This window comes from Phodopus roborovskii, unplaced genomic scaffold (assembly GCF_943737965.1).
Source record: "Phodopus roborovskii unplaced genomic scaffold, PHOROB, whole genome shotgun sequence".
Classification (NCBI taxonomy): Eukaryota; Metazoa; Chordata; class Mammalia; order Rodentia; family Cricetidae; genus Phodopus; species Phodopus roborovskii.
The window spans coordinates 20,939,254-20,949,706 of NW_026126549.1; the positions used below are offsets into that span (position 1 = coordinate 20,939,254).

The following is a 10,453-nucleotide window of genomic DNA, read 5'->3' on the forward strand; positions in this document are numbered from 1 at the left end:
GTGGTGAAGTCTCTAAGACTTCTGAACTAGAACAGGCACCAGAAGGCCCATTCACATGCTGACATTTTCTGATCTTGCCTCCACTTAAGTAGCTGGTTGTAAATGTTTTGCTGTGGGCTGTGCATTAGGGAGGCTGGTAATGGGAGACAGAAACGAGAGAAAACTTGAGGTCTCTGCTTTATACTCCTCACAGCCATCTCGGCTTCTAGTGAGAAAATGAAGTCATGAGTGGCTTGGAGGGTGAGTTTTATTTGTTCTTGAATGGTAACAAAAACACCACACCCCCCAAAAACAAAAACAAACAAAACCCCCAAAACCCAACAACACTGACCTGAATTTCCTTCCCTTCCCTTTTCTTAATCTCTCACTTAAAAAACAAAGAAAGCCAGCCTCTAAGAGAGGATCCTTAGGCAGATAGTAGGTCACCTGGACCCACACGGGGGAAAATCTGCTCAGTACATGAGGGAAGAGAGCGCGGAGCAACCCACAAGTGCAGCCTTGTCAGTCCTGTGCAGCTAGAGTGGGCTCCATCTTCAGTGTGGGGCTGAGTCCCTGGTCTCTCTCTGGAACCCTCACAGTTCAGTCTTGACCTTGTGAATTAGGTCCTTTTGGTCAATCTTGTCCAGGTCCTGGTACCAGCGGTTATAAGCCAATAAGGCCACATTCTTAGCAGCTACAGCCATCATCTCCACAGAGCTTGCCGCCCACTCCAAGGCATTGAGGTAGAAGAGCTGGTCATGAAGGGCGAACTTTGGGAGGCTGCGGCGGGAGCCGTAGACGGGGTGGGCCTGCCACTCCGCTGTCTGGACTGAGTAATAGGAACGGAAGAGGGTCTTCAGCTCAGTCCGGAAGAGGGGCTTCGGGGACTGCACTCGCCACACAGCTGCCTCCTGGGGCTGTTTACGCCGGAAGCTGGCTGAGATGTTGACAGGGCAGATGTTGTCCAGAGTGCAGAAGAAGCTGGGGAAATCTGTGGTGAGTATGTTGGCAAAGGGGAAAAGCTTAGGGTCCGGGAAACCAAAGTAGGAAGAGTTGAGGTAGCCATGGACCAGGGAGACCACGGTGGGCTGGAAAGAACCCTGGATGTCATCAATGGGTGGAGTAAAGCCTTCAAAGGTGATGTTGTTGCTGCTGTTGTCAGGGTGCAGGGGTGTGGCAATGACCACGATGTCGTAGAACTCAGAGCTGTTGCCCTTGTCACTCTCATACGCCACTTGGTACAGGGCTTTCCCTTCTAGCAGGAGAGAGAAGGTAAGCGTCCACTTATTCCTGGGCTTCTGCCAACATACCCTCCTTCCATTTGGGGCCCAGCACTGGGGTTGCAGTGAAGAGTCTGGTACAAGCTGTCCCCCTTTTCCATATTGATGCCCCTGCTGGGTGAGCACTGATTTGGGTGTTACAAGGCCCAAGTCCTTTTCTGGTTCAGCAGCAACAGAACTGGTAAGGATGCTGCTCAAATTCTCAATGGTCGGGACGGATAGTAGATCCAAGGAGAGGAAGCTTCCTAGCGCTCACATGAACCACAACAGTGCCCTCTAGTGTTGGTGGCCCTTCCCCTGCTTTTCTGAGAAATACTTTGCAGTAGGAACCCACTCTGATTGAGGTCCAGAAGGAGGGGGAGAGCTGGCTAGGAATGGTAGAGGCATAACTCCTGTTTTGTTCACTCACCTGTAGTGTGCAGGGTCACAGAGGTCACTGTTGCATGGATCACGCTGGCCTTGGCGAGTTTCAGCAAACCAGAACAAACCAGCTTATTGCCCCCTTCCACTGACCACAGATTGCCCTGAGCCCCAGCTAGTGACATGGCTCCTGGGAAAGGGAAGAAGGAAAGATCTTGGGCCTCCCTGACAAGACAAGCCTCCTCCCAACCATCCAACCATGAGCAGGGGCAACATACAGAAAATACAGTGTGATAAAAAAGAACGGAAAGAACGGGGCAAGGGCAGTAAGCCAGGGAAAGGTTTTCATAGGACCAGCTTGTTCTGAGTATGTGGGCAGGGTAGAAGATAGGCAGGCTGAGGGATGCACACTTACCAGCAAAGGCAGGCATTGATGCTGACTGGCCATAGCTGGCCCGTAGGACAGCAGAGACAACATCATCAATAAAACGCTGTGTGACCCCCACTTGGAGCAAGGACTCAGCCACTGAACGCTGGGTCATGTTGACAAAGGTGGCCTCCCCCAGTGAGTAGAGCAGTTCTTCTACACCCGAGAAGGCGTAACCATGAGCCTGGTACTTGTAGATCCTAGGAGACACATGGGACTAGAGTCTTGTGCAGAGGGGTTTTTTACCTGACCACCTGTCGTGAGGTCCTGGAGGCCTGCCACTTTATTCCTTTGGCCTGTTCCGTGGCTAAAGTGGGCTTGTCTGTACCTCCTCCCTGGTGGTCAGGGACAGTGCAGTCTGGGATCCCAAAGGACCTTGCTTCCTAGTGTTGTGGCTAGATGCCAATCATATTACACTTCCTGACCAAGGTGCTAATATATTTCTGGGTATTGGTGACTTTCTGTTTTTAAAACTAGCTTCTAGTCTGTCCTGGCTTCAAGGACCAAGCTGGGCTTGATGGCAATAGCCTCATACTGCTACTCTCCCCTACTCTAGCTTGATCTGGCAGTGCTCTCAGTCAATCAGAGCTCCTGTCCTGTCCCTCTATTTCTTCCAGCCCCAGAACTAGCAGAGGTGGGAACTATCTGCTGATATATTCTACACTAGCTTGTCTTTGAACTGCTGCCTTTTCTGGGCTTGGTTTTAAAACGGGCCACTAGACAGCAGTGTCCACAGGATGGACAGGAATGCAGGGCTGGAAGAAGACAGGGATGTGGGCTGGAAGAAGACAGGGATGTGGGCTGGAAGAAGGCAGGGATGTGGGCTGGAAGAAGGCAGGGATGTGGGCTGGAAGAAGGCAGGGATGTGGGCTGGAAGAAGGCAGGGATGTGGGCTGGAAGAAGGCAGGGATGTGGGCTGCAAGAAGGCAGGGATGTGGGCTGGAAGAATGCAGGGATGTGGGCTGGAAGAAGGCAGGGATGCGGGTCTGGAAGAAGACATGATGTGGGCTGGAAGATTGGTGGAACCTCCTTCAACAGGAAATGGTCAGCATGGTGAGCTACTTAAAACCAACAAGAGGGAAAATCATATGGAAGAAAAGAAGGGGCTGAATATGACTGTGTACGTGATGGAAGTAGTGTGATCCTGGGACTTTGGATGGTGAGGCAGGAGTATTGTGAGTTTGAGGCCAGTCTGGATTACATAGTAAGACTCTGTGTCAAACAAAGGCAGAAGGAAGGGAGGGGGGAAGCTGGATGGCTGGGACAAGGGTTGTGAAATAGTGTTATGGGCATGGCATGGCTGTGACACTCAGGAGCAGCAACTGTAGGGCCTGCACAAGATGGAACCCATAAACATTCCGTCATAGATGGTGAGGGGATCAAGGGGCCCCAACTCATCCAAGGAAGCTAAAGGCAGTCAAGGGCTGTGGGAGGAGAGGGAGTCATTGTCCAGAGGACAGCTCTACATCAGTACCCATATGAGCAGTCCAGATTAAGCCCGGTGGATGGCAAAGGAAATGCAAAAACAAGACAAAAGGCATGGCAGGGCCTTGGTGGGAGTGGAAGGAGACTAAGAGAGGGAAGACGGACAACTGTGACCAGAATGCATTACATACAGGTACGAAAGTACCAAGGAATCAGCTTAAAAGGAAAGAAGAAAAAGAGGGGAAGGTCCAGAGGCTTTGGGGGACATTTGGAGAATGTAAGGAAGAAGCGTCACCTTGTATGGCCTAATCATAGAGTGGGAAGGGAGTGGAGAACGGAAGAAGGCAGAGAAGGCGCCATGGGACCACACCTGGGCGTCTGACTCTAAGGAGAGTCAATGAAGGGACCAGAGGGCAGCGTCTGCTCAGGGCTCCAGGAACAGGAGTAGCTACAGAAGAGGAGTCGCTGCTTGGCATGTGAGTACAGAGAAGGCACAGGTCACGTGTCCTCTGTATCTGGAGGTGATAGGGAGGGGCTGGCACTCAAGAGGAAAGAAGAGTAAAGAGAATGTTTGTCCTAGCCGGGTGTTGGTGGTGCACGCCTTTAACTCCAGCACTTGCGAGGCAGAGGCAGGTGGATCTCTTTGAGTTTGAGGCCAGCCTGGTCTACAAAGCTACACAGAGAAACCCTGTCTTTAAAAAAAAAAAAAAAAAAAAAAAAAAGAGAGAATGTCTGTTCTAGAGCATTGGTTTGGTTTTCAACCTGTGGGCCTTGACCTTTTTCAGGTCGAATGACTCTATTACAGGAGTCACATATCAGATATCCTGCATATCATATATTTACATTTCAATTCATAACAGTAACAAAATTACAGTTATGAAGTAGCAACAAAATTTTAGGTTGGGGGGGTTACAATAACATGAAAAACTGTTAGGAAGGTTGAGAACCACTGTTCCAGAGGGACAAAGTAGGGTCAGAAAGCTTGCAAATGGGTGACCTCAGGCTGCATATAACCTACACGAATGTCTCATTTGGTTCACAAAATCAATTGGTGATAAACACTGAAAAGCTAGGAAATTTCATGACATGAAACCTTGTGGCTGGCCTCAGTGTGCTGCAGCTGGCTGCCTCCCTCAGGCAGCCTTATTCTTCAGGGTACCTAACCCCCCCCAACCCTCTGTTCTCTTCCACCCAGGGGCCTCACTCACTTACATCCCACTGTAGCCTTTGTAAGTGACTGAGTTGGCAAGCCATGCTTCAGAAATTTAGTGGGAGGAATGAAGATCAGTGTCACAAAGCCAGGGGCCCTGTCCCACGCACTCCTCAGGCTGGAGCTTGCACTGAGCCTGCACTGAACTGTGCAAGGTCCTTGCATCTGCCTTCACTCGTCTTTTGCAATTTCCAACCCATCAGTTCCTTCCTAAGATGCCCCTACCATCATTCTGCAGCTCCGCCTGGCCCTACCTCATGAATTTCTCCATGACTTCCTCCACCCACATCTGCAGCCTCAAGAAGCTGATGCCGTAGTGCCACCAGAGGCGGAAGAGGTTCAGCAGGTACCAGTCGGTTTCCTCCAGCACGAAATGCTCCCCGCCGAAGATGGCGCTCCTGCCCACCACCTCACGCCGCTGTCTCAACCCTGCGGAGACCAGCAGCCCCTCAGCTCACCTTCATGGCCCCCAGGAGGCCCAGAAGTGCTCTGAACTTTTGCATTGGGGCCTTGCGCTTCTTGTCTATAAGTAGCAAACTAATGAATACATTGAGAAAAACATTTGTTCTTCCTAGTGAATAAGAAAATGAAAACAATGTACCATTTTGCACTTCATTCAACAGGGATCTGCTCAGTCAAGAGTGAGGGAAGTGTTACCATTCCAGAATGTCTAAAGGCTCACAGGGCAGGGCTAGCTTTCATATGGGTCCCTGAACTCACAGTAAATCCTTCTAGCTTCTCAGCATTCTACAACTCAAAAGAACACTCCACTCATGAATATGTATATGGCCACGATTTCGTCCCTTCCACCCTGACATAACATACACGACATTCTGTGTCCTGGACAGTCTACTGTATACTTACATGGCATTGTGTTTACCCAAGTACAGAGAAGGTGGCAGGAAGGACATTTGAACCTTCTGTTATGGCAAACGAATTTGCTTGTATGTACTTGGCATATCTAAAGGATGTGGTCCCACAGGACCATGTGTGAAAACTGGAACTTCTTTACCAGACAGTATGTGTTCTTTCGAGTTTAGATGATGCTGACTTTGAGTCCAAACTTTATCACATTAGCAGTATCATCTCAACTGAAAGATATTAATGGCTTGAGATCCAGTCTCTTTAGAGGGAGCCCTGTCTCTCATCTTGAAGGCTGGTCAGGTTTGGGGCAATGTCCACATACCACCTGGTAGAGTACCAAGTATCTGGTGGGCAACAGGATGTGGACACTGATGATTGCACAATTAAGAGGCAGCACACCAAAAGGGGGACTGGCCTGGGAGTCAAACCTGAGTTCTAATCCCGGCTCTGCAACTAACTCACTGTGTACCTCAGGCAAGTTCTTTCCCCTCTCTGGTCTCAGCTGCTCCATCTGTAAAACGAGGAGACAGGGCTAGATAACTGTGGGACTGTAAGGGTCTAGGGGAGTATGGGAAGGGCCGGAGGCACTGGGCACTAGTCCACAGTGCTGGACACTTACCCAGCAGCTTCACGAAGTCCTGCATGTGGAGACTGAGAGAGTGGAAGGAGGCAGCCCCGCTCTCGTAGCTCTGCTTGTTGACAGAGATGGTGGCCAGGCGGCCACCCACAGCCCCTTTTTCATAGACCACAATTTGCACTCGGGGTCCAAAGTGTTGCTGAAGGAAATGGGCTACGGCAGAGCCCCCGATCCCAGCTCCAATAACAGCTGTCAGCAGACATGAACAAAGCAGGGAAGGAGAGACAGCATAACAGGGGAGAGGCTGGTTACTTATGCACTACCCTGTGCCGAGTGGAGGCTCCTGACACTGGCAGGTAGCAGGCTTCTGGAATCTCAAAGGGAGAATTCACAGTCTGAGTTTTAGGATGCTCTAAGCCTAACAACCAAGAGCTGCTCCATGCCCGTCCCACACCTACTACCATCCTCATCAGACAAAGGAAGACCCGATCGGCAACAGAGAGGAATCTCAAAATTCAAAATGCTCTGAAAAGAGAATAAATTGAGCCAGGTGGTGGCAGCGTATGCCTTCATCCCCAGTTCTTGAGAGGCAGAGGCAGGCAGATGTCTGAGTTTGAGGTCAGTCTGGTCTACAGAGAGAGTTCCAGGACAGCCAGAGCCACATAGGGAGACCCTATCTCAAAAATCAAACCACACAAACCATTGGGGGGGTTATATAAGTTGGGCCAATTAGATGGATTCAAGTAGAGGCTTGCTGTCAAGCCTGTTGACCTGAGTTTGATTCCTGGGACCTATGGAAGGAGAGAACTAACTCCTGCCAAGTTGTCCGGAGGGCCATGGCATACATGCAGCCCCTCTGTATACATCAATCAGTCAATGTTAAAGAAAATGGAGAATAAATTTAGATTCTATTAAAAGTTCCCATGCCCTCCATTTTTCTTATTTCAGAATTAACTGGTTGGTGACCTTAATTCAGAATCAACAAACTGCAGCCCATAGGCCAAAATCCAAGAACAGGATTGCTTTAGAACTTTTATAGGCACAAGTCTTTCTTTTCTCTTCTTTGAAACAAGGCCTCCCTATGTAGACCAGGCTAGCCTTGAATTCATAGAGCTCTGCTTGTCTCTGCCTCTGCCTCCCCAGGGCTGGGATTAAAGACATGAACCACATACCCAGCAGGTTTTCTTTCTTGGAAATAGGGTGTCACCAAGCTGCCTAGGCTAGCCTTGAACTCCTAGGCTCAAGTGAGTCTCCCTCTCAGTCTCTGGGTGATAAGGACATCTGCCAACAAAAACCACACCCTTTCTTTTACTTACTGTGAGTAGAAAAAATACCATGAAATGGCCTGTAAAACTCAACATATTTACTCATTGGCTCTTTGCAGGCCTTTTGGTCAAAGTCTACCCTACCACATGATGCTGCTGGGAACCACTGTCTAGACAGATAACCCTGAGGGAGGAGAATGAACAAGTTATACAACCCTTGGGCTGGGCTATTGCCTTACCTGCAATTCTGTCTGCCCAACATCTGAAACACTGTTTCCTTCTCACTGACAGCCCAGTACTTCCCTCTAGCCAGGCCAAAAACAAACAAACAAACAAACAAAAAAAAAAAAAACCAAAACTTCTCCAGTCCCCACCCCCAGCTGCTGCCTTTAGCCCAGGTTTTCCAGAGACCCCTTTTAAGGAGAGGCCGGTGTCTCTCATACATGTTCCAGCAGCTCTGGAACTCTGCCTTTGCCAACCCTTACTCACATGGCTTGAGGACAGAGGAAACGGGATTATGCTGCCCCCAGACCCTGGTGGATAACAAGGTCCATGAACTATCCACTGCATGCTGAAATAACCAACTTCCTTTTCTCAGTACTCAAGAGTCACTTCCAGGAATGCCCTTCATTTTTTCTTAATCACTCTGCCACTCTACTCTCCTTCCTCCCTCTTCCTCTGGAGAGTCCCAAATTACCTATTTCCTCCAAAGAAATGGCCATTTCAAATCCCAGAGGTGCCATATTTAACCTGTACTTCCCCAGGCTATGAGTGAGATTTCACTGTGAGCACGGTTATGGAACATACATAACAGACACTTCTCTTTGTCTTGTAAGATGTGCTGAGGCTCAGAAATGAACCAAAGAGGGCTTTGGTTCCCAGGAGCCTAAGTGGCCAATGGGCAGAGAGACTCACAGATGATCAACTAAAACAATCCATAACTAAGGAGGACAACAGGCTCTCAGGGAGTCCTGGGAAGGAAGCAACAGACACAGGCTTCACATAGGGCATTTGAGCAGGACCCTAGAGACAAATCTGCAAGCCAGTGAGAGGAGAAAACAGCACAAGCAAGGTATCAAGGGGGACTCTAGAGGATCCTAGGGCCACTCAGAAGCATTGAGATAGGATCCTGCGGGAGCCCAAGGACTATGACCTTCAACAGGAAGCACCCTGTCATCCTTTCTTGGTCCAGTCCAAACCACTGAAGGGGTTTAAGGCACTCAGGAAAGCTAAAGGGCAGCTCGTCCTCGACTGGGAGGACTTGGGGGTGGTGTGTCTGGGGACAAGCTGGAAAGAAGCAGGCTGCAAGCTACAGAATTTCACCATTTGGTTCTGTTGGGGTAGTCCTTGCTGCTCATCCCCAGGAAAAAATACTGCACATTCTGGTCCCTGCCTGCCTAAGTCAACCTCTATTGGGCTTCTCTTAATACCCAAGGCCCCAGGACCCAGTCTTTTGTGGACTCTCAGTCTCAAATCAGTTTCCAGTATGCTTTGGTCAGCCTTAACCCTCTGTGGCCTGTTGTAGTTTACTTACACAATTAAGCTTCAGCAATGTGCTGGCCCTGGCAAATTTATGCCATCTCAGACGTCCCAAGGCACCCCTGTCAACTGGAGTTCACAGAGGCAGCCTAGTGGAATTATTTATCACTGTGTCCTCCCACAACTAGGAACTCAGCATTTCTGGTTGTGGAAATTCATGTGCAAAGAGATTTGAGAACATTTGGGTCATGCAGAGTTAAAACAAAAGAAAGAAAAAAGTTGCGAACAAACATGGAACCAGTGTGTTTAGTGAGGTGTCCTGGTGCCTGTAACTTATTTTAAATTGCACCAAAATGTGAGTAGTGTTAGTAGTAAATAGAATGGTGGTGGGCGCATGGATGAGATTGTAAGATTCTTTCAACTTTGCTGTATGTCTGAGAACTTCGGGATAAAATGTTGGGGAAAACCATACAAATAATAATAATAATAGTACAGAAAAATGACTGCCGTTAAGAGGTCTCCATTCTGGGTTGTGCAGTAGAATGCCTGTCTAGCAAGATGGAGGGGGGAAAAGTTTCCTACTCTGTCACTCAGCAAATCCACCCCCAGCAATCTATTGTTCTGTCCCGCGGAAGAACTACCTTCTACAGACCGGAAGTTCGGGTTAGATGTTACTTCTAGGAAGCCTTCTTAGAGCCCGCAGAACCTGCAAAACGCACTCCAGACATGGAACTTTTTCATCCTAAGCAAGGGCCTAGTGTCCTGTAGAAACCACAGCCATAGCTTGCTGCTTCTCATAGGGCCCTCAGCCGACCCCTGCCAACGCCACCGCCCAGCTCCTGTCTTGTCACCCGAGAGCTTCTCAAGAAGCAGATATTCCGCGACCATGCGCCTTGCGGACAGCTGTCAGTTGCTATTCCTGCCCAGGCCTTCCTTCTTCCCAGGTGCCCCTGTTCTCGGGTCCACGCCACCCTCTCCATCAGCACCTCCCCTGTGCACGCTTCTACCGTGCCCACCAGCTCCTAAGCAATCCTGCACCCAGCTCCTCTCGGAAGCAGCCCTCCCATGCCCGGGTCAGCAGCAAACCCTCTTCCCGCCCGTCCTCCTCAGTGAGCACCCCACCGCATCCTTCCCGCACCGATTTTTCCGGGCGGGGCGTCTCCGCCTGCAGTGGCGGCGGTGAGCAGCGTGGCCAGCATGGCGAGCAGCGGGGCAGCACGGGCCATGGCGGGAGGTGACCAGGCTGCACGCTGCGGATCCCTGCTCGCGGTTGGCGCTCGACTGCGCGCCCCGCCCTGACGTCCCACTGGCTGTCTGGCCTTGTAGCCTGGCGGGCCCCAGACTTTCATTGGTCGAGCAACCGTCCCTCTGCAGAACGAGGTCTCCACTAGCTACAGCTGTCTCAGGGAGGGCCCAGTCATTGGCAGGGTCCCTGTCCCTCCTCCTTGGATGCGGGTTCTTCATTGGCTGGCTCATTCAGCTCAGGCGCAGGTGTGCGCGTCTTTGGAGCTCAACATCAGGACCAGGGCCCAGTTGCTGGGAGGTGCACAGAAGGGAGTTCAACAACTAGCTTTATGATGTGCTGGC

The 10,453-nt window shown here is 50.3% G+C and overlaps 1 protein-coding gene across 1 annotated transcript; it reads right to left on the bottom strand.

Annotated features, from left to right (window-relative positions):
* Positions 1 to 309: 309 nt before the first annotated feature.
* On the bottom strand, positions 310 to 10,233 carry Pcyox1l (prenylcysteine oxidase 1 like). The gene is made up of 6 exons (XM_051200787.1): positions 10,005 to 10,233; positions 6,165 to 6,371; positions 4,936 to 5,110; positions 2,035 to 2,246; positions 1,669 to 1,809; positions 310 to 1,234 (listed from the first exon to the last, which is right to left on the bottom strand). The coding sequence occupies exons 1-6, from the start codon at positions 10,213 to 10,215 to the stop codon at positions 573 to 575; spliced, it is 1,608 nt and encodes a 535-aa protein (XP_051056744.1). The 5' UTR covers positions 10,216 to 10,233; the 3' UTR covers positions 310 to 572.
* Between the last annotated feature and the right edge of the window lie 220 nt (positions 10,234 to 10,453).